We start from the raw sequence: 25315 nt of genomic DNA, 5'->3' as shown, positions 1-25315 counted from the left end.
CTTTTTTTCTTTTTACAGGAACCAAAAAGAGATGTCAGATTCACAATATATTCATTGTGGGATGTCTTTTGTAGTACGCAGTATCGTTTTATGTGAAATAATGTGAAAGCCCCAGCAAAGGAAAACTAGAGTAACACATTAAAAAGTAACATTCTGGACTGCTCAGACTTTTTTGTCTTGTAATGACTGATGTGGCAAATTGGTTTTGCATTTCACTGTTTTTGTTACTTTTTCAAGCAGCCTGTTTTTCTCCATTCTAATAATTTTTCCTATTTAACACACGCATGCACATACACAGGCATAGTCATATTAACAAAAAAAAAATCACGACAAATGTGCACAGTTTCTCTTTCTCTTCATTGGCCAGTTGCTGTGCAGGTGTTATTTGAAGATTTCCAAACCTAGTGTTGTGTTACTGTGCATGTAAAGCTACGCTAGAGAAGAAAGGAGAAAGGAAAACCTTTATGTCATCAAAGACGCACATTATTCTGAATTTGTGGGTGAAAAGAACATCACGGTGAAATGTAAACTGTGCCTTGGTAACAGATAAGTGTCTGTGAGTTTGGAGGACTCCAATTCACATTTTGAGAACGCCTCTTAAAGCTAAGTTTCCCAAATTGTGTGCTAAGACCTTTGAGGAGCAATTTGATGCTGTTACTATAGCTATGGGATAGCAAGAGCTAGCTTCTAGTTAATATGAAACTGATAGCTAGAGGGAATTAACAGTCTTGCTGTTGTTTGCATAGCAGAGAAGATACTAACATCAAATTGCTATGCAGTGATATACATAGTTAACTATACAAAAGGACACATGCACACTGGACAATATAACTCATGGTTGTAAGGAATTGCAAAGTGCTGGGCTTTTGTTTGCAATGCAAAAAGTGCTTTAACCAGTTACTTTTTTCAGCGGGTAACACTTTCGCTCTAAACTACATAAACAATTATTTATGCAAGTACCATTTGTGAAGGGATCAGATATGTGGATACCAGACCACATATTCGAAGATGACCTTTACTTTCATGTCAACCACACTCATCCAAACCTTCGTGACTGTGTCTGGTTGTGCTGCCATCGTGTTGGCAAAATCTGTCCACAGTCAGACATTTTGTGCCACGTACCACTACAGTAGGTGTCACCAGCAACACTTTTTGCCCTGATGACACACACACAAACACAGATGCACAGCTAATTCGGAGCAGTTGATAATCACGCATTTCTTTTGTAAGCTGTGAAAAAAGAAAATGCACCATTTACTCTTAATTAAATATTCATTTATAATCATTTAAAGGAAAAATATATGTCAATCCTTAGCAAACAGCAGCATCGCCATCACTTTTCCAGTTTCCATCTTAATGGGGAAAATGTAAAAGTGATTGCCAGATGCCTTATTACTTAACATTTATCAAATGGTCATCAAGTGTTTTTTAAATTAGACCAACAGATAATAGTCCCAACACAAGCTGCAAATGAAAAAAATACTTTTTGTGACTGATGGCACAATCAAACACAAACTGCTATTTCTACAGTTCATTAACCTGACCTTAGGACAGTCCAAGTCAAATCACGAGTACTGCATCACTGCCCAAATAGCAGTGCTTACTGTGCATTGAAGACTGCACAGAGAATCAAATCGGGTGAGAAATGATTGCGTGTGTGTCCTAAATTTATCACTCGCATTACAACTGCGTCTGAGGAAAAATGCATAAGGGACAGCAGTCTACCTCACTGCAGGAAAGAAGCTTAACAGATCTTTTTATTATTCATTGAACATGAGCAAAGTGAGGGAGCAATCTATCAAAATGAATTGGGGGCAAAGAAAAAAATTGGAAGGATTTTCTTTTGCTGAGCATGCAGAGACTCGTCCATTGTTGCACAATGACCAGAGTTTGAGCCACGTATAAAGAAGTGGCGATGAAGACAAGGGGGTAGATAGAGAAAGATAAAATGAATGGAAACTGAGACATGTTTTTTTTTAAAAGAGATAATGAGAAACAGGTAAAGAGAGGTCATTTGCATTTGTGTGTCAAATGGAGAGGGTGTCTTCTGTGACAAAATGGTATCAAATTCACATATGTACAGTACTGTTGTATGTGTTAGCCAAGCATGCACGAGAAGGACAGCACTAATCTAGACCCAAATAATCTACCATCCAATGAGAAAATCACATTGCACAGTAATTTTTCATAAGAATATGCATTAAATACTTATTCCTACTCACTAAATTGCTAATGTGTTTAGATAGGTGGATCTTTGCATACACATCTTAATATGAAGCACATTAAGTCACAAGTTGTGCTGTATAACCACTCTTTGGATTTGCCTAAAGGTGTAGTAATTACTTTACCAATCATCCTTCTAAATTGGGTCTGTGTGGACCCATCAGTCCCATGTTTTACGACTTTGTCAATTCATTCCTAATCATGGGCCATTCTCATCGCTTCCATTGTGCCACTGTTTTCTATTTCTGCTTTGATTTGATGGGTTTTTAAAAAATGTCTGGGGGTCCCGGGGGATAAAGTCAAAAGCACATTTACAGTATGTTGTTTTAATTGAAATATTTTTAAAAAAAATATATTTGCCATGGATCCTATAAAAAAGAGAGCTGATACTGCTGCGTCATAGCAGCAATGACACTCATGGAAGTGAGGAAATAGCATCTGTTTGTTCCCTCTGTAAGATGCCCTGAGCATAGCAGGAGGGGTCCTATGACTGCCTGTAGTGCATGTTTAGCTTTAGGTTTTTTTTAGTTTTTTCTGGTCTCTGTACAACCATAGACAGAGCTTGGTTGACACTGGGCAGACAGGATTGCACTTTGTCACTCATAACATTTATGGACAGACTTTCTAGGTGCAGCCAATGTTCGGAGGGAGGAGGATTCAGTGGTCTCATCCCTGCTTTTTTGCAGATGATGTGACCTCCAGCCTGCACTGGAGCAGCTGAGTCTGAGGCAGATGGGATGAGAATTAGCATCTCAAAGTCTTAGGCCATGCTTCTCATCTTCAAATGGGTGGCGTGACAACTAAAAGTTGTTCCAGATGGAGCGATAGTGAGTGATAGTGAGTGAAAAAATGAGATTGTGGATAAAATCAAAAATGACCTTCCTCTAAAGGGTGTCTGAGTTATCTTTTAGAGATAGGGTGTAAGGTTTGGTGGTTTGGGAGAGATTCAGGGTAGAGCTGCCACTCCTCCAAATCAAAAGGAGCCAGTTCAGATGGTATGACCAGGATGCCTCCTGGGCACCTTTTAGGCGAGGTGTTTTGGGCATGTCCTAGGGGAAGGAGGTGAGGAGGCCCCAGGGCAGACCTAGGACATGCTGGAGAGATTAGACTTCAGGATTGGCTGGTTGTGCGTTTATTTCAAGTCTTCTATGTGGGAGTTAAAATGACCCTGGCTGTTTTTTATCATATGAATACAGCACAATTAATGTTAACTAATATGATTGAAAACTAAATGACACCAGAGTCAAATGAATATAAATACGCTTTTTAGTAATAATTGTACTTGGGATAAAAGCTGCACGTTGTGGTAAAGAAAAGGATAGACTGTCCTTTTGCTAAATATGAAAATTGACTGTAACTTTGCAAAAAAACCAATAATAATAACAATCTTTTTTTAATCTTTAGATGACATTAATTACATACGTAGAGCTTTAAGAAGAAATACGTTTTAAAATGTTATTGTGCTATTATGATTGCTTCTCACAGAAAATTATTATTCCATAGTACATGTATGTAAAATATGTAGGAAACATAAGGATTAAGAGTATCCTATTATTGTCTAAAAAATATATGTATATTAAATATTCTGCACTTGTTTTACAGCCTGTAAGGACAATAACCTTACAAATACTAAGTGAAACTATGTATTAAACTTTCTAAAGTAATTAATTTGTTAATCAAGGAGGCACAACGACATTTGACAGACCCCTCAAAATAACATGTGCTAGATACAATGGCTGTGACTATTATAGCTATTCACAGCACTGCAGCTGTCTGAGTGCCTTGTTACTCTATACCGTTTCCATAAACGAATCTCCTGAATGCCAATTTTATATGGATCGTGAGTTTTAATAGGTTACAGAAGTGGGTAGGGAAATGTGAAATACTTGAACATGAGCTTTTATCAGGCAACAGTGGCGGCTCCAGCAGCTGAAGACGGCAGCCAGTTGTGCTGCCTGAAGGAAAATGACAACAGTTGTGACCTCAAGTATAGAAATGACATAGAAATGCATCCAGAGTGATGCACAGTCTGCCAATCACATAATGCTATGAGAAGACTTTCTTTTTTTAAATACAGAATGCCATGCTGAGTTTTCTGTTGTTGCTGTTGTATGATCTATGGTAATAAAGTCATAAACGTGAAGAGACAATATGTAAAAAATGAAAAGAGCATGCAATAATTTTAAAATGATCTAAACCCAATTCTTCCTTCAAAACTGAACAAATGCAACATATCAAAAGCTAAAAATGATTGAACGACAAAATTTTAACACAGATTACTTTGAACGTAAGGTAAGCAGCATTTTCTCTTGTGACTTATGCATTTTTACAACTACTTCATCACATCCTTTCCTCATTGTAGAAAACTACAAAATTTTGGGAACTAAAGCACCGTATGAAAGTAATATGAAAACTCTTCACATTATTATTTGATATAGGGTTTTTAGCCACTCAATGGTTTTAATTTTAATTTTTATAATGAGCCAAATGTTTTTGAAGACTCTTTTAAAGGGCTGAATGTATTACAGCTAAAAGCACTTTTACAGATCTGCAAGTTACCTATATCAGCGGTTCCCAACCTTTTTTGCGCCACGGAGCGGTTTAATGTCAGACAATGTTTTCACGGGCCGGCCTTTAAGGTGTCGCGGATAAATACAACCAAATAAAATGATAGGACCAAGACAAAAACTGTGTAATAAATGCGAATTCACTGTGTAATTGCTGTGGTAATGTGTAAATATTTCTTTCAAAATAAGACACAACTACAACACGGGAAAAGACCCAGAGAAACCGAGTTAACGATAAAAACCATAAATTTCGCACCCCAGCCTCAACTCTCGCGGCTCAGTACCAAGCGACTCATGGACCGGTACTGGCCCGGGGGTTGGGGACCTCTGACCTGTATCACAGATCCCAACTTTTGACCATTGTGTTGATAAAAAGCTGGATAGGTCTTTTGCTCAGGTAGAGGTTACAGTGACTGTGATTTCTAAAATTTGTAAGTTTGGATTTATCAAACCGCAGGATTCCCATTCATCTTAGTCCATTGTAAACAGCACTGTTTAGTTACTGTTTGGGTTAAAACACACCATATCACGATTGTATCCACATTTTCAAAAGCTTCAGTTTTTGGGGGCTATCTGGGTGACAACCCCATTTTAATATTTTCAATGTAGGCTACAAATGACTGTCTGCATACAAGGAGAAGGGGAAGGCATATCAGCAGGCAGTGAGAGAGAAGAAAAGGATCCAGTGTGGAGGTAAGAGTGACTCTTGTTGTGGGACTCTTTGCTGTCTCATAACAGCAAAAATTGTAGGTTACAATTTTAAAATTAGAATATATATTTTAAATTACAAGCAAATTTTTCAGTTTAAAAACTTGATATATAGTCTTTCTTCAGGTTCAATGTAGGGTTTAAATGTTTTACAAATTACTTCAGCATAACAACTTTTTTAGGATTAGTGTTGGATTCCAGACATTACATTAAAATGAAGAAAACAGTCTTGAATATTACAGAAGGATAAGACTGCATACAGACATATAGCTTTAAAGGTCAACTAAAATGGGCTTAACACCAATGAACTCTTTATATGTCCTTTGTTCTTGCTTCTGCTAGATTTTGATCTTTTTTATTTATGCAGTTTTGTGTATATTAATGGGTAGGTGAGTATGCTAAGCCTAAAATCAGAATTTTCAGTGTGACAAGGTTGTCTTTTTATCTGGCTACATATAGTAACCTGGTATAACCTGGTACATAACCTGGTACTGGGTCAGAGTTTCAGTTTAAAATTGGCTTAAGGCACCACATTTTCACTTTTAATGACAATATGCTTTAAGTGCGATATAATTCATCAGCTGGAGAGATCTGTTTTATGCATGCACTGAGAAAGCTGCGCAGTGAAGTTACAGCAGTGCGAAAATGTATTTGCTGCATTGTCATGGCAATTTGCATGCATGTAAATGAATAAATATGTCTTTCTGCTTGACCTTAATTCTATGCCAAGTTTGCTTTAAACACATGAAATTGAAGCAGGTAGAACACACATTAGAACATCGATCTGACTATTTGTACGTTTTTATGAGATTGAATTGATAAAATCACTTTGACCTGACCTAACACTAACATGAGTTCCACAACTCCCTCCTTATGCTGCAGGGCAGTGTCAGACCTGAGTGCAGTAAGCATTCTATAATGTATAAGTGTATAAAATGTAAAGTTTTAGCTCTCTAATGTATAGTATTCAATTATACCAGTTGCTTTAGATTAGTTCAGATATTATGATGGTTCAGCTTCGTAGCCCACGCAGGCTTCTGAAAAATGATGTAAAAAACACAATACATCATAACTGCATTAGAAGTTGCGCTTCCTAAATTCTTCATTACAGCGGGTCTAATTTTATTGAGCACCAAACAGAGTGAGAGCTTGATGTTGTAAGAGGAACAGCAATTGAATGATGTATAAGTGAGTGTGTCGCTGTGTCTTTGAGTGTTAGAAAGAGTGACAGAAAGAAACGAAGCCAGATAGAGGCAGTCTCTGTATCTGAAGGCCTCTGTGTGTGTGTGTGTGTGTGTGTGTGTGTGTGTGTGTGTGTGTGTGTGTGTGTGTGTGTGTGTGTGTGTCTCCGTCTAGCCTTTATGATGTAAACTGAATGTAACCTTTCTCCTCTCACACAGCCCCTGCAGTAGAGACTAGGAAGCCCCGGCCTACCCCCGGGAGCCAGCATAGACTAGCATTCATCAGAGGCTGAGCTGCTGCGTGGTCTGGATGTCAAGTGAAACCCACCGTGTTCCCATGGAGAGCAGGGTACAGAGGGACAGTCAGAGCAAAGTGGAGACTGACCACTTGGTAATCAAGTCTTGCATAATGTTTGTCCCAAAAATTGATAGAGCCTCACAGAGACTGTGCTGAATATCAGCCTGGAAATGAGAGAGTAAACAAAGGCACTAAACGCCAGTGCGACAGTTTATACTTTATCTTGTATCTCTACACATCCACTTCACTCAATATGAGCAGAAGTGCCAGGCCTCTTGCTAAGCCTCTGACCCCACTTTTACACCATTTACTGCCATAATTATATGTACTCTTGGTTACTTCACCTACAGGCGCATTATGATTGCTGTTACTTCTTTGGTTATTGACAAAGCAATTTAGAAATAAAAGCATTCTTTCAATAAATAGCCTTTATATGAAGATTATTTCAAAACATCCTCTTTAACAAATTGCCAGTTATTATAAAAAAAAAGGAAAAAATAAGCTCTCCTCTCTAATGCAAATAGATCCTCGGTGGATATGACACTGTTCTAACTGCAGACGCAGCCTTCTGCTCAGCTCTTATGTTGTTATTATGGAATCTAAAACTGCCTATGGCTGTTTAAATCGGCCAGCACACCAAGGCTTTTTCAGGCTGATATAAAGCCTTCCTGATAGCTCTTTTAAGGGAATCTTTCAGTTTTATTGTTTGCTTATAATACGATAAGGTCTTTCCATGCAGTCTCCCCTTGACACACAAAGTGAGATGAAGCTGGGTAGCTATACTTATGTCTTTTTCTCCTGAGATATTTTTGTTAGGGAAAAAAATAAAATTCTTTGAAATAACTATTCCCATATAGCACTATAGACTGAATTTTTTTAAAGTCTCATTATCCGTGCAAGCACTTTTAGACTAACGGAGGCCTAACATGGGCAATTACATATAGATGAACAGAAGACTGCTGCAGCCATTTATGACCAACAATTTAAAACAGCAAACAGGCCAGTCAAGTTTCAGCGTTAACTGTGCCCTAAACCAGTAATCATGTTCTACATTATTTATTCACATAATTTCCAACCAGAATACTTGTTTTGTGGGGCATCTCTGACATGATAGCCCAAATTTCTAACCGCTGCTATGACGTTGTTATTGCTTGAAAAACTTTTTCTACAAATTTTGAGATACATTTTTAAGCGGGTAAGCGTTTTCTCTTCTTTTATGACTTGCCCTCCAGTTGATGTACTCCTGGCGTCTCCTTGAACCCAATTTTTCTTTTCCTCTTCAGTTTAATACATACTTATAATGACTTAGAAACTTTCCCAAATATTATCAAGCTTATTAAGGAATATGGCAAGTGTCAAATATAGCTTTATATTGTAATTTAATTATAAGCAATGTTTTCACCCTCACAAGTACAGAAGTCTACTCCCTGCAACCTATTTAAAGTGCAGCATTGGTGATTTTACATGTTTTAATTTGGACGGGAGGTGATTAAACAGCACTCTGTATTTAAATCCACAAGCACAACCTGGTAATTAGCAAAGCTCTATCTTTAAATAAGTCTTTTCTGCTTGAAGGAGCTGTCGAGCATGATGACATTAAGTCGAGTTCCACTAAAGAATAGAGTCAGTTACTTTTAACAAAGCAAGCGTTTAATACAGTCTGAGAAGATGATGCTTGAATTACAGGCACAGAATAATCCTTTAATGGCTACTTTCCCTCAGTATGCATTGGTTTCATGGACATAGAATGTTTGTTTGGTAAGAATTAATTCATCTAACCAAAAAATGTTAGTATTATTGAATAAATCATGGGTGGGTCTCGGAGGACAGACAGATTTACCTTATTATATTTTATTTACAGGCTACTGTGATGCAGTTGGATGATTCCAATGACTTCAAGGATGAGTTTTATATCAGATTATGAGACTCTAATAGCAATAAAATGTTAAATATTTAAGGTTGGACCAAATGCTAGTTGTAACTCGGCATATAAAAGCACAACTATTGTATCTTATAATTCTTGAGAGACTAAACCTATTGATGATATATATGATTTTTGGAATGCTGAAGAATTGTTGCTATCGATGTGATTTAGAGCAGCATGAATAGACTGTATACAGATGATGGATACGGCCTCCTGTTCTGAAATTTAAAGCAAAAAGTGCCTTCAAACTGTGGGGTGGGGGTTTCAAAAATGCCCAGTAGTGGGCATCTTCTATTGCTGCAAGAAGCCTGGCTTTTTACATCCACTGTTCTTGTTCTCGGGAACTCCGGTGCATGCGAAAAACAATGCTGGTCTTGCTAAGGCTCTACCACACCCATCCACACACGCAGGGCTTGGGGTGCAGGTATGTCACCAGGGTACAGGGGAGGCATTCCCCCTCTGTCCCCTTCTGGCCGCCTGTGCCTCAATTTTATTCTGCAACCTAGACATCCACATTACTCACACTCTCACATAACACATACATATAGGGCCTTGGGGGTGGGCACGTTTTACAGCATCCAGAGGATGGTCGGTGTACTCCAACCCACCTCGGGCGCTGGTGCCCTACCCTCAATTTTAAATGCATATAGACACTACAGGTCTTCGGGAGGAGCCGTGCTGCTCTCTGATGTTTTAAATGCACTTCAGAACAGCACACAGCAACACTACATATGAGCGGGCGTAGGGAGGTTTGGGGTCTTCACTCACCCCGGTTCTGTTAGCCGTCAGGGCTGGGGGGCTGGGAGGAGGTGCTGGCCGTCAGACTGGGGTCCGGGATGCGGGGCCTCCCTGCTACTGCAGATAAGGAGGTGGTCCGCTTGCCTCCACCCCAGAGAGAAGGGTAACATCTCCTGGGTCTAGGTGCGGCTTGCCCCTCTGGGGGCGGGGGTACCTGGACCTGGGATATAGAGTATGTTTGGGGAGTGTGACTATCTGTGCAGTGTCTATTTGTGTCTGTCTACACGTTGGGTGAGTGCCGAGTATTTGGTTGTGTATATGGGGCTGGGAATGCACGTTTGTGTCCGCGTGCGCCTGTTCGTCTGTGTCTATGGCTGTATCCCAATTCAGGGTCTGCAGCCTTAAAGTACGCAGCCTCAACGATCCTCAAGGGCCACGTACTCAAAGACCGCTAAGGCCAGAAGTGCGAGGCTTGTAAAATGGGACGGTCTAGCCTCCGTTGTGCTGCCCAGGTTGCCTAGCAACCATGATACTAACAGCTGGAAACGTTTCATACAGCTTTGTTTGACAGAAATGAAGGAGAAAATCTTTTGTTCATTTGTTTGTTTCTTTCTACATGAGCTTTGATCATTCTCTGTAAGATTAAGCTCAGCTATTGAACGGTGTATATTTTAAAGTAAAGGCTTTAAAACCAAGTTAGTACAAACTTCACTAATGTCACATAACTATGCCGACATGTTGCCAACAGTAATGTTTTAATGTTCTGCGTTATTAAACATTTGCACATAAATAAGTGACATAATATTCAGTACTTACTTAAAGTTTACTCTTCGGCCGCCCCTCATCCGCCGTTTTTTTTCGGCGAAATTATCCACACCCACCGCCGCGCTATGCATTCTGGGATATGTTGGGCCACGAAGTCTACACTGCCACAGCCTTAAAATTCAGGGATATGAAGGACGCATTTCAGGGCTGCATTTCGAGCAGCCTTTGAATTGGGACAGCCTTCGGCGCGCCGCTGTGACGTAATCGGCCTTGAAATGGGGCCTTTAAGGCTGCAGACCCTGAATTGGGATACAGCCTATATGTCAGGTTGGGTCTTAGACTCAACCTCTCTGGGTACATCTCAGGCCCTCCTAAGTACGGAGGCCTATCTCCCCTCACCACACTCCCTGCCAGTGGCTGATGCCCTCAGACGTTGGTGTGTTGGTGGTTCTTGTCAACTGGGGCTGGGCACACATGTATGTACCGGCTCACTCCTGGTGGCCGATTGGCGGGGCCTGGCGCCTGTGGCCCGGCTGGGCCCCTTTTGTTGGGCGGGATGCCCTCAGGCCTCTGGCCTCTGGGCCTGAAGCCTGGTTCTCTCTGGCACAGCTGGCTGCCGGCAGAGCCCGTGGGCACGCCACTGCAACCCCCTCTGGCCTCTGCTCCGTAGCTGCTGGGTGACCTCTCGTTTGGGGCTCTACTCAGCTATTCCCAGGAGGGTGGCACGGTTCCCCCCCTTTGGTGGTCCTCCTCGGGTCCTCGTACTCTGGGGCCTCTGGATGTCTGGGGCCTGGATCTCCTCCATACCTGCTTCATACCCTGGTGGACGGGGCTATGGCTCCCCACACTCCCTAGCAGATCGTTACATGGAGAAACCTTTGGAATACAAGCATGCTGATCCACACAGGTGTGCACACAGGTGTACACACAGGTGTTCACAGACGCGGACTACACCCTTCATGGCTGCTGCCTCAAAGCACATTGTGCGCTGTCTATCTTGCGTGCTGCACAATAGCGTTTAATATTTAGTATCTACTGTTATCTACTGCTAGCTAGTTTATTGTGATGGTGCTGTATTTATTATGTTGCTCTTTTTTTGCTTACTTTCTCTTCTGTTTTTTTTTCTCCATACAGGTGATCCAGGTGTTTTGTTTGTTTTTCTTTCTTTCTTCCCCCCTTTCTCACCGTCTCTTCTCCCCTCTGTTTTTCTTTCTCTCCCTCTCTTTCTTTCATTCTTTCTCCCTGTCCTATCCCCCAGTCATGTCTGTCCCGTTTGTAGCAACCGAAAATAAAATAAATACATAATTATAATAAAGGTCAATCAAATGGACCAATATGGCAAGGCCATGATGATCCACTTGGTAAAATAAATCTGTTTGGCATCTTTCTCGGCCTTAAGACAACAATTCTGATGGCTAAAGATCCAAACAGGACACACACACAAAAAAAAAAGCCCAGCAGTGGGCATCTTCTATTGCTGCAAGAAGTCTGGCTTTTTACATCCACTGTTCTTGTTCTCAGGAACTACGGTGCATGTGAAAAACAATGCTGGTCTTGCTAAACTGGTTGTGGCTTTCAGTTTTTGTAACCACGTGCAGGTTGCATGGTTGGCATGGCTGGATTGAAGACATGACCCATGTCAAAGCATACATCAGTGCAGAAGATCAGAAATTTCCAGATTATACAGAGGGAGATGATGCAAACTTTGAAAAACTTGAAAAAGATTTCTTTCCTTCTGGTTTCTACTTCTTCAACTCCTATATCAGCGATTTTGCCTGAGTTGGGACAGTGACTCAACCAGTCATCTTCATTTAAAAAACGAATACGATATCATGAGCATCATCTTATTTCATTTTTAGACTGGTAAACACTTTTCTGATGAGTGTTGATTTCTTTGACAACCCTAATTACTATTTACTCTACAACTTTTGTTGTTGTTACTTTTTCAAGTAAGCCATCCATTGCTGTTAAAATGTTGCTGCATTTTTCCTGTCGCAAAAGAAGAAGAAGAAAAGAAAATCCCTGATACATTCACAATACTTCAGTCTCCTTCTGACTCTTTGCTATAGCACAGTGTATCTGGTTGTACGGCTGTGACAGCTTAGCATGCTAAGGTCAGCTTTCAAAATGACTGAAAGGCCATTACATTGCAGAAGTATTTGCATTATTTTGTGCTGAGTTGATAATCAGTGTCTGTCAGCCACTAAGGAGCTCCACTGCATATATTTAAGAAAGAACAGAAAACTAAGTGCAGCTTCGACACACTGGTGGGCTGCTCTGATGGACAATGAATTGCCAAGCTTGTTTCTGGTTATGTGTTGGAGAAGATGTAGCATAAACTCAGATTGCAGTGAAGTATAATCAGTGTGCATCAGTGTACAGTAGGCTACTCACTCTGTATATCATAATCAACATGCACAAGTTAAATTTTGTAGGGATGTAATGAAAAAAGTACTATGAGTTACTTCTCTTGGTAGGTTATGCTGTAATGCAACAATAATGTAGGCGTAATCATCAAGTTACTTTTAAAAGTAATGTTTCGCAAAACTGCATTTTATATATGCTATGGTGAAATTCCAAACAAGCTCGTATAAAGCACAAACACTAGCACAGGACACTGAGAAAACTCCATTAAAACTCATAAAAAAGGTATGAAAATACAACTCACGCAAGAAGGGCCACTTGTTGTTGTGAGTCCAAACAATGGCGCCGTAGCGATGCTAGATTGCTTCGCGTCACTTCCAAATGCAGACAATGTAACTGTGGTTTGAACTCCTTGGTAGACAGAGTGAGTGAAGTGTGTGTTATAGAGGTTTGGATATTTCTCCTAACTCTGTTAGTCAGTGTGACATTGGCAGAAGATTGAACTCCCTCTCCAGCAGTCAGTGTTTGCAGGGTGAGTCATAAGAGACCATGACTAATCATGAAATAACCTGTCGCATATCTGAGCGAAACTGGCAGTGTGGCTTGTATTTTCCAATCTGTCAAACATAGCTTAGCACAGCCTGTTTCTGTTTGCATTCTAATGAGCTATCAGCTTGCATTAAATTATCCTGATCCGTGACACGTTACCCAGAGGTTGCAAGGGGTCAGCAATGTCTAGTTGCTTTAAATGGTGAGTTGGATTATTTTTGAAGAAAGAATTACTGATTGCTGATGATGTAAATTCTTGAGGCTAATGAGAGCACTAAGGCAGGTATTTACACTGCGAACAGTGTAAATACCTGCCTTAATGCTCTTCAGTCTCCACGCTGAGCATGTAAAATCTCCAAGTATAAAGCCTCACTAGCTGCTATGTCAGCCTGTGATTGATTATTTAACGAGAACCAAGCTATAAGACGGAATAAGTGCTGGAGCAAAGAAATGGTTAAATAGATATTTTGACCTCATGAATGATCAAAGTCAAGCCACCACTGAAGTTGACTATGAATGTAAATTTTATGTAAATCCATTTAACAGTTTCAGAATATTTCAGTCCGGACCAAATTATTGCACCTACTGGTCCATAGGCAGAAGCTGCTATGCCCAGAGCTACACCTTAAAATGTTTAACAAATACCTTATATGATTTTACCCAAAAAGTGTCATTACTAATGATATCTTTTTATAGATATACTATAGATATACTGAGGTAAAAGCATAAAGTATATGATACTCAACTTCTTATGATTAAAAACATTAACAAATATCAATTATTGACACCATTACAATGTGCAAAGATGCACAGTATAGATTCCTGTGTACAACTTCATGAATGTGTTGTTGGTGGTCAAAGTTCACCATGTTCATTTTTTACATTTTACATTTCCAAAAAATGTCAAAACCTCTAGAGCAACGTGGAAAAAACAGAACAAAAACAAAAAAACAACAGTAGCTTTATTTGTTTTCTATGCAGTTTTAATTCAAAGATGTCAGACTGTGTCTGCCCTTTAGATTATTGTTGTTCAGTAATAATTGAATGTAGCACATTTGCAAATGATTAATTTCTGATAAACACCCTGGTAGGTGCACCAGAAACCACTGATTGGTCACAATCAACGCAACATTATCACCACAATCTAAAGACAGAAAAGCAGCATCTCTAAGGGAGCAGATTTCACTGGCTGACTGGTCAGGTCGCACTTCCTAGCTCACAATGTTTTATACAAGATGGAAATAAATCACTCAGAGTTATGTGAATGGGCTACTAGTGCTATTGATCCCACTAGGAATCAACACCTACTTTGTTTTTAGAAGAGCATCAAGCACCATGCTTAGAGGTTTAATCTCAATGACAAAAAACACACAAAAAACAATAAAGAAAATAGAGAGACAGGCCATCTATAATGACAATACAGTGGCTGAAATCTTGAGTGTGACTGTGCTTCATTTCTTTTCTACTTTTGAGGGTAGTCAAAATTGCAAAATCATTTAAACTCTCAAAGTAAATGTCTAAAGGTACATGGATAAAAAACAAAAAAAAATCAATTTAAGTGTGTTCATGTGTTGTGCAATTCAATATTACACTAATCTAGAGAAACGCCAATGTACTAAGAAACATGAAATTGTGAGCACTTTAAGCGTTCCCAGCTGAACAGCAATCCATAAAATCAGTCTTCTGTCTGGAAGGGCGTCAACAGTTGAGAACATTGCTACCTGAATGACAAACACTGGGGTGAGAGAAGATGGCAATCAGAGAGTAATGGGTAGTGTTTGCGGCGAGTGATTTTCTGAGCACTTTATTAGTAATACTTGGTGTTGTGAATGGTTTCCAGCTCTCTAATAGTTTTTCTTAGAACATTGTTTGATGTCAGTGGAGCTAAAAGTAGAAACTGAAACTCGACGTCATCGTTTTCCAATATATATATATATATATATATATATATATATATATATATATATATATATATATATATATATATATATATATATATATATATATCAGAATTTGACTTTTTTTTTTTCTTTTGTTTTGACTGACGGTTTTATGGGTATTATAGTCTTTGCATAATTTCTATATTTGTACAGTAGTGCCTAATCACACTGAACAGCACATGTTTCTCTGTTTGAGGAGTTTGTACCCTGTCACACAAACCTTTGGATCAAAGACTTCAGACCCCTTGGTAATCTCTGTTTGCTAGTGAAAAATGTGCATTCTCCAACATGGCTGCTGGTTACGTGAAATTAGTCACAAAGATGGTCCTCCACCAAAAACCTCAATGTGACTGCTTTGGTCGATTGAAGGTTGCCCTGGTTGGCTGCAGCTTGCATGGGAGACACCAACTTGCCTGTAAACACCCGCTGAGGAGTAGAATAAAAGTTGAAAACCTGCAACCATGTTGGCTGCAGAGGTAAAGCCCACTCGTGAACACTCTACGTTTCTGGTTTGTGTTGCACTTTCTCAAGTTGTTGGTTTTGCAGGCAAACTGGTGTCTTCTATGCATACTACGGGTAACTGCAGCAATCTGCCAAAAGTTCTAGATCCATGTCACTGGGACCTTACTAAAGTTGGACTTATGGTCCCACCTTTGTGTCCATTCATGGACCTCTTAGGTGATACAAAGAGGATTGTCATGCAGTCCTTCAATAAGACAATTGAGGTTCATCTCTGTGCTGCTAAATGGCAGTTGGTGAAAAAGTTAGCTTGAATAGGAAATCGAATCACAGTGAAGTTCATGAAGAAGAAAAAGTGTGAATTTCTTCACTACAAAGAATTTCTTGGTCTATTATCTATTAAAAGTTTAAGGACAAACAAAAGCTGAAACTTCAAAAAGCTAGCCTCCTTTAGCAGCTGTTCTACATATTTTTCTACATATTATGACACCAGCACAGTACCATGACCCTGACGAGTTCTTTTAATTTTGTTTTTATTTTTTAACTCTGGTTAGCAAACAGCTTGTAGGTGTCTTATAGCAACCTTCTGGCAATAGCAACACTTGAATACTGTATTACCAAGTGTGTGAAAAAATATAAGTGAATATGTGTTTTAAAAGATAAAACACAAGAAAAAAAATACTAAAATAATTTATAATTTCATGACTATTGAAAAGTGCAAACATAATTTCAAGACACAATTTCAATAAGTAAGGAAGGAAGCAAATGAAGGAAAGGAAAGAAGGAAAAGCAATGCCATTAGGTGAAAAGTTCAGGCTAAGGGGACTTTTTAGATGTATTTGTCTGGTTGTTAAACTATTTAGCAGATTAGATGTGAAAAGTCCGTTTTTCATGAGGCTTCACTTTATATTTTATTTCATTTAGTCCTTTTATAGCTCTTTTAATGCCATCCTCTGACATTTGAGGTAAAGGACATTTCAAACGGATCAGATCTGATTTGTTGTCCCCTGAGCCTGTTTGGTGTTTGAAAAGTTAAAATACCACACAGAAATGGTAAATATGACGGTCTCAGTTTAGTAAATTGGAAGAAACAGGCTAACCCCTTGGTGTCCCATATACAAAGATAAGACATTTTTCACATGCACACATGTAGTTGCTTTAGTTTGTTGACAGCTTATTAAACAGTGTGAGTCACTGTGTCGCTGTCACTATGAGCCTTAACATAGTGCACTATCAAGCATCGCTGATTAGAGTGAAAATTTTATCTATTTATTCACCGAGCAGCTATTTTCAAAATAATGGCAACACTGGCACAAATCGGAAGACGGACCGATTAGCAATTAATCATACTTATTAGTGGGTTTTTTTTCTATTTGCAAAAACATGCCTGTGACATATTGCTGCCCTTGAGAGAAAATCACTGAAGTATAACACAGAAGACAACAAAGATATTTTTAATGTGAGAAACTGCAAGGACATAAGCCAAAATCAGTTAAAGGGGGCATTACTCCCTCAGGTGCTTGACTTCTTTTCACATCTATGTAAATGTCAAAAGTTTTGCAGTTATGCCTAAAAGGCTACAAAGCTGTAAAAATGCCCTGAGTGGTCAGACATTGACCTTTGGTGTATTTCACTGGAGGAGGAAATATTTAAAGAATTACAAAGATTAAAGAAGTGCTTCCTGTAAATCACAGGTGAACCTTTATGACCCTGTAAGCTCTGCCAGTCAATTACACTCTGTTTAAGCTTTTCTACCTCTTTAATATAGCTGCAGGGAGCTATGCCAGCAGTCTGAGGCCCAGGATTTAGACATGACTCACACAGGGCAGAGATCTGTCAGGAATGATATTTTATAATAGAGACTCTAGAGCCAACAAAGGCAGGTGTCTGCTAATAAAGGGCATCTAAAGACAGTGGTTAAGTGTGCATAATTTCTATATGGTAAAAGTTAATAGAAAATTATAATATGTTAAAATGATCATGAATTGACCAACTGAAACAGCCCATAGAGAAATCTAATCACAAACATTCATTCATTATAAAAAATTGATAATACAAGTATTTTTCTCATTCTAATCCACAAATAGAAAGTACTTCATGTGTTGGTTTGCGGTGCGTCTTAGATCTGTGGTGTCAAACAAAACCCCTCGATTTGAATTTCATTTTGAAGAATAATACAAAGTGGTAGCGACACAAATTGGCTGAGTAGGGTGGGTAATAAGGGAAGATTTTCTTCGTGTGGCTAAAAAAACCCACCTGCCCTTTGAGAGCGCTATGTGCTGGCACATGATGATAAACAAAACAGTCCAGGTGGTTTGTGCCAAATGTTCTCCCTTATAGGCTGTAGGACATTACAACAAAACACCTTTATGTTTGGATACTAGACTCTTTCAGCGAAGGCTGCTGTATGTCACTGGGACATAGCCAGGGTCCAGCTTTCCTCTACAGTGATGATCATCAACAAAAAAGCTGGGTCAGCTTGACACAGATGTTTTGCTCTCTGTGGAAGTTTGACTTCCATGACGAAATCGCAGGTGACTAATGCAAGTGGTTAAAACACAACTTCCAGGATGATCTAAAAATCACAGCTGTGCTTGAAAACGTGCACGAGGAGACGACCTTCAAGGAACTGAATTGTGGTCCAATTAAATCAGGCATGCTTTGTTTTTTGTGTAGGAAGTCAAATTTAATTCAGTCCCTTAATAATTCTAAAATCCTATAGCTGAAATATTTAAATTGAATCCATCGTCGGGCCTTTACGTGACAACTCTGCGTGTTCTCCCCACACACAGTCATCTATCAGAATGAGTATTAAGGTGAAATAAGAAACAAGGAGTAAAACCTTGCATGAACAGACATCTGTCCCAAGGACAGAGACGTGTTTTCAGCAATGCATTAGCTATTATTAATTTCTGTATGCAGCTGGCAACTGCAAGATGTTGTACAATGGTCATGATGTAACTGAACTTGGACTTGAACCACTCAAGGTAACTGCAGAAGGACTTCTTTCACAAACTTCTGCATTCAAGCAGATTCATCAATCATACAGGACCGCTCTGTCCCAGCACGTAATGTTATATGACGGTGGTTGGCTTGAAAAATAACATTTATTTATTTTAATCCCATCCTGGTTTTACAACATCTAATTAATGTCTGCATAAATGCCACTGAATCTGATTGGTCTGAGTAGTTGGAACTGTGAATTCAATGGTGTATCTCTGTTAAACACAATATAGTCTCTTTTAATCTGACTTAAATTGAAGTGAAGTATACACAACTACCCATCTTTTTACAGAAAGCGAGCACAGTCAATTTCACTTTAGAGTTCAAGACTAAAGTGAATGAATTATACTGTAATTACTAAGGCCTTTCAAACAAGTAATGTATAAATGAAAGCTCTGGATTTTTAAATTGCAGCCTGATTAATATGTCAGCTTTATAATGTTTATGTTTCTCACAGAAGGGACGAAAGGCACAGAGGTCAGGTTTCCAAGAGATACAGTATGGTGATGGATCCCAAGCTAGTCCAAACCACTGACTTTAAATAGTCCAGATTTTGTAGTGTCTCAAAAGTCTATTCCTTATAGGTCACCAAGTTATGAACAGCAATATGTTTTCTTGAGCCTCTGTCCCGGAGTGCAAGATTAAGTCTGAACCTCTATCCTGGATTATCCTTGTGGCCTTTGGGACACACTCATAATCGAGAATGACTCCACCTGAAATGAAGGTCAAAGGGAAAATAGGATTTGACTGAGCAGTGAAACTTCCAGTTTTTCTGCTCTTTAGAGTGCATTATAAAAGATGACATGTCCCCCTTTTTCACTCTTTACATAAACACTTGAAATATAATTATATAAAAATAACCACTGGTTTTTCAGACGATGAATTTGTACGTAAAACTAATTAACAGTTTTTTTTAAATGTCATATTTCTTTAAAAGTTGCATTTGGTCTATTTCAAATCTTTTAATAAGTCTTCCAGTTTTGCAATTTTGATTTAATTCATTATATCTTGTTAGAAAGTAAAAGCTAAAGATAATGCTTGCTAACAAGGCACGTGCAACAGGACATGCTGTCTACTGTAACTTGCCTACATGCCTGGAAACTCTGTTTACTGTCTGCCTTTTATCCACAGGAATCAAACAATTCCAGCGAAATGCTGATTTACAAATTAACACAAAGGTGGGCTCCAATCTGCTAATGCTATGGTTATGTAAAGCCATGTCAGGTGGAATTTCATGTGCTAGTTCAGTGTGCGGGGGGCTTACTGTACGTCGGCTGGCAGAGTTTGACGAGGTGGGAGGACACAGAAGATTAGAGAAGAACATGGGGGAAGAGTCACGTTTAGTTAAAATAAACGGTTGTCCATTGAGCAATTGAACATTGTATTATTAATGTCACGCCATTTTTTTTTTTACTGTGTTTTCTTTTTTTTAAAATAAAGTTTAAATACAATGTTTAGACTGTGGTTGTTATGACAGAAATTTTTACTGAATTTTACTTGACATTAGCACAAGTTGAAAATGCTCACATAGAGTACATGTTTCCATGCACTCTGTCTCCACACACACACACACACACACGTAATGAATATGCCAAAACAATTATCTGCCACTGCAGAGGTTAACCAATAATTACAGACTCCATATGTTTACAGAAAGAAACGTTAAAAATTGAGCGCAGTGCATCATTCTAAGTGATTTTGGTGATAAAACAATGACCTAGAGATAATTAGCCCAGATGTTTATAGCAGACTTGGTAAATTGCTCACTTTATATGAATATCAATGTACTGAGGCACAAGCTAACTGAGAAAAAATGAGTTGTCTGACAAGCCTCCAGACTTCTCCAACTTTGTTTCTTATGAATCCCCTCTTGGAAAAAAAAAAACACAAAAAAACAAAAAAACAAATCTGATCAGTAAAGCACACCAGTCGTCTTTCTCTTTAATGGTTGTTTCTTGGAATATATAGCTGACCTTCTGCGCTGGTGCACAGATGCAGCAGACAAAGGTGGGAGGAGTAGATCTGGCTTTAATGATGGCGAGATAAACAAAGCAGCAGATTGTGGTTTGGATGAGACAGGCTTTACCATTTAATACTGATGATTACAAAAGACGGTCCTGCCTACGTGTTTGTTTGTGTATTCACATTATAGTCACATTTCCATTAGTTTTAATGACTTCAATGATGGATCAATGTGAGGTATGAGGCTTGTTATTTCCTCCGAGTCGGACTGATGTATTGGTTTGACCTTTGATATTGGCCAGCGATGCCATTTACCACCCGCATGATTGAGAGCCCTCCCTGAACACTGCTAGATGAAAACCCAAAACGCTGCAATGAAATTCTTTTCCCCCCCCTTTTGTTGCTGAAAATGTTATTATTGCCGCTATCTAAAAAGTGTCTCTTTCACGCCTTTTACAATTACAGGAATACATTTCAGATAAGTGAACACAGAAAATTTGTGGGATAGAGAAATGAAAGATCTGAAACATTTTCTGTTGGCAGCTTCTGTCCTGAAAATCAAAACACACTGACAGAACCACACTGATGCATCTGACAGCTAGATCACGGAGTGCTTGCCTCTGTTGCAGGCTAACAAATATTGCTGTAAATGCACTCATGTCTGCAACACTCAGAAAAAGATGGTGTGAAGATTTAGCCGTAGGCAGCCATTTGAAATTCCAGCTCAGATGATGTGATGTGCATGAGACAAACTGCAATTACAGAAAAATATTGAAATTCCACTGGAGATGGTCTCTATCTGATGCTGGGAGGGGTTTTATCATGCGTCCTTTGAACATTTTGTCGATTGCCATAATGTCTCATGACTGGAATCCTTTCCAAGGTTAATAAAGATCAACAATTTGTTTTTGCTGTTGTTGTTTATGTAAGCGGACATGCTGTTTGCTTTGACAAGCCACGGCCGACTAGAAGTATTATCTGTGTGGAAAGGGAATCAACACAAATATCTGCAGTTCTAATGGATGAAAGAAGGAGGAGGAAGAAAAAGAAGAAAAAACCAACTCTTTAGAATCATTTATGTGACATGGAAAATGCAAGAATTTTTTTAACTTGCCATATCAAATTAAGTTGTTTGATTAAGGGCTAATAATGCTGTGAACTACCAAGTAAATACAGGAGCAGTATTGCTGATACCAATACTAACACTACTCCTTTTAACTTATAATGGCAGTATATGTAAATGCGCCTGTCTATAAAACACTTACATTTGCTACAGGCTATAAATAAAACATAGTGCATGGTAAAGGTATAGTTTTTTTATTTAAAAAATATTTATTTAACACAATCCAGTGGCCTGCATAACGAACTTAGAGGATAGAAACAAAGTATCGATCCAATCACACTAGTATCGATCCGATACCAATACCACCTTTGGTATTGATGCAATCAATATTTTCATTAGGTCCAATTCAAGCCTTTATTGAACAACAAATTCCTGCCTGTTCAAATGAAGTTACTGCAGAAACACTAAAAAGCACCAGCATATCAATCTGTAATACTAAGACATGCTGTAGCAGGTATTCAAACAGACTATATTCATATTTAAAATGACAATATCGTTTGAACTTTCACAAATCGGCGCAGTTATCCCGCTCCGTGACGTAGCACATTTAGATGTAAAACATAAAGCCTACAGTGGACAAACTACTGATTTTCAGATCTGTAGGCAATGACAGGAAGCACATTTGGCTGTGTATTTGTTAAAACTAGAAACTGTGGGAACAAGTGAAAGAAGAAGGCTGCTTGATGATATTAAGGTAAAGCCGGATAATCACCTACTCGAAAAAACACCTTATTTATTATGCTACACTCAGTGTAAACAGCCAACGGAAATTCGTTTATAATGATAATTGATGAGATGTGTTTTCCTACAATGTGAAGCTTCCCCTTACAAATTTGGCTTTCTTACACTCAGTGTTATTGCAAATTATCCTCTCACACTCGCCCTACAGCTTTCATAGCACATTGTCCTTTTCTTGCTTTAAACAACACACACCAGCACATTTGGATAATGATTACCGCAAAGGCGTTTCTTTGTTACTCTAAATGCCTCTCCAGCAAATGAAGCCTAACTCACCCTGACCGATGAGCTCGAGGGGTATCGGGGGGGCTCCTGGTAAAAGTCGGGTCTTTTATATTTGATGTCGAGGGCCCTTTATAGTGAAAGCAGCAATCAGATGAGAAGTTTGAAATGCGGTGCTATAACTTTGTTATGCACAATTACAGCACAATCGGCCCATTGAGTTAGAAATGTAATATATTACCATGCTTTCAAATGTAGGCACAATATATGCAAATTTTCATATTCACATGGTTTTTGACTAATAGGAATAATAGAGTCTTATTGTTATTCGCTTAAAATAGCTACAATATACAATGGAGGTTTGATTATTACATCATTATTGGAGTGATGACATGAATCCTTAGTTTCCGCTACTACCTTACAGAGCAGCTGGTTTCATTTTATTAAGGGCAATCCCACAATTAACATCCTCATTAATGAATTTTGCACATCTTTTCTTTCTTCCTGTAATCTTTTTAAAGCTCTAAAATCCAGTGACTCCATGAAAAAATGCCGTTGGCTATTCTTTTGAAAACAAATCATTTTCTTTGGCCAATTATTTGACTCTACGATCTGATCAGTAACATCTCAATCAGACTTTTCCCTGTGAGGTATAATACAGCTGCACTTACGGTCACTGCAGAAAGGCCCCCCGTAGGTGGTCATGGTGCAGTCACATGAGAAGCCCTCCCACAGCTGCAGGCACACTCCCTGGTGGTGGCAGGAGTCCTCTGTGCAGGTGGTGCTGGGACCTGCAGGGTATTTACAGCAGATTTACCAGCTGTTTTTCTGCCCCACTTATTTTATTCACACATCTTCAATTCTAGCCTACCAGAATAAATAACATACAGCAAAAGTAACAAGCTGTGGTAAGCCAGTTTGATTTGGGGCACTTCTGCACAGCAGCAGCCATAGCTCTACAAAAAAGCCATACTGTCAGTAAAACGTTGCCCGTTTTTCTTCTCATCCTTGTCCTTGTTGCCATCTGCTCATGACTGGGTATCTTTTTTGCTTGTATACAACAGCACGCTGACTGTGATGTCTTTCCGATTGCTCTTTTACACATGTAGGTCAGCGTAGGACCGTTACCACTTAACACTGAGCACCAAGGCAGCCTGTGTGAATGTAACTGTAAACTTTTGACTAAAGTCAAGGAAATTTTAGATAAAACATCCATATTTTTTTTATCTGATCCAGTGTGCTTAATTTTAGTTAACTTAAGCACACAATCTAGTTAACAACACAAAGAATTAAAGGTTATGTTGCGTATCAACTTTATCTGTGTGTTTGCACCGCCGAGACCGCCTTAATTCTTCTGCACCACCAAACCACATTTTTAACACCAAAGTCAGTCCAATATAATTACTCTTACTCATAAAAATCATGTTCATAACACACAATAGCTATCAGCTGCCGATCTGTTAAAGTTTTCAAATGTATCTGACTCTGTAAGTCCAACAAGCTTCACCCTAGTTGCTGTACAAAAGCTGTACGATATGGATTACTGTGTTGCAGATACAGAAGACTAATTTTCCCTTGAGGACACCCTCTAGATCCAGGATGGGCAATTAATTTTCCCACAGGGCAATCCACATGGGAAACTAGGACTGTTGTGGATGGCTGCACCACTAAGACAAACTGAATTCTGCTCTGTATTGAGTTTCTCTCTTTATTAGCTTATTGGTGCGCTCACAACAATCCGACTTTCTTATGTGGCCATTCGGGAAAACGAATTGCCCACATCTGCGTAGATAACGGCATCAAGCACGTGCACGTGCTTGGTAGTTGTCTGAGTCCTGTCCATCCAAATGAATTGTTAGTAAAACCTGAGCAGATGTATAAGAGTTCACTTAAAACTGAAGTTTTAACACACAATGGTAACACTGAAAATGTACTTAAATGGTTCAAACCCTGGATATGGATATTAAGAGTATAACAATTCACCAACTGTAGAGGGAAGGTATAACAAAACAAGGAAACCATCTTTTGACCGCAGGCCTAATGGCTTAATCACGATTGCAAGCATTTTCACAGTTGGCTTTTTATGTGAACAATCTGCAGAGAGTACAGCTTTTACCAGCGTTTTAGTTTTCGAATCGTTACAAGCCAATAGTACACGCACTCCATGTGGACTGACAACAGAAAATGTTTCTGAATCTTTATGTCAAAGGCTGAGAGAACCTTAATGCTAAAGATCAGAGCAGTTGAAGATCACTAGGAGCTGAACTAGATTCAACAATTCATTGAAAAACACATGCATGTTTAACTTAGGCCTGTCGTACTTGAGGCCAGACAGAATGTACTTTACCTGTTCAAACCCATCCGATGCTTCACAAAATAAACAATGTTGTGGATAACTATCAGCTTCATCCTCTTCACTTTACTCAGTGTTTCTTAAATAGAGCTATTGCAGCATGAATAACATTGCTGTCATGGACCAGTGGATGCTATAGACTGTGTGGAGGAGGACCCAAAGGCCGATGTGTGAAAGTGAACCGTACTGAACTGAAAG

General features: G+C 39.0%; 1 protein-coding gene across 7 annotated transcripts in view; it reads right to left on the bottom strand.

The window, feature by feature from the left end:
- Positions 1-25315, bottom strand: part of LOC147320557 (neurexin-2-like) — a 133301-nt gene that overhangs the window by 42459 nt on the left and 65527 nt on the right. For all 7 annotated transcript variants that reach the window (XM_086308661.1, XM_086308656.1, XM_086308655.1 and 4 more), the window contains one exon: positions 23436-23555. In XM_086308661.1, coding sequence (XP_086164787.1) covers positions 23436-23555 — 120 coding nt within the window. The remainder of the gene's footprint in view (positions 1-23435; positions 23556-25315) is intronic.

Source organism: Aulonocara sp. 'chitande type north' Nkhata Bay, linkage group LG10 (assembly GCF_057382095.1).
Source record: "Aulonocara sp. 'chitande type north' Nkhata Bay isolate Kocher_YH1m ecotype deep benthic linkage group LG10, A_spYH_male_GT1.1, whole genome shotgun sequence".
NCBI lineage: Eukaryota > Metazoa > Chordata > Actinopteri > Cichliformes > Cichlidae > Aulonocara > Aulonocara sp. 'chitande type north' Nkhata Bay.
The sequence above is the reverse complement of the archived record's forward strand: the minus strand, read 5'-3'. Positions and strand labels throughout refer to the sequence as shown.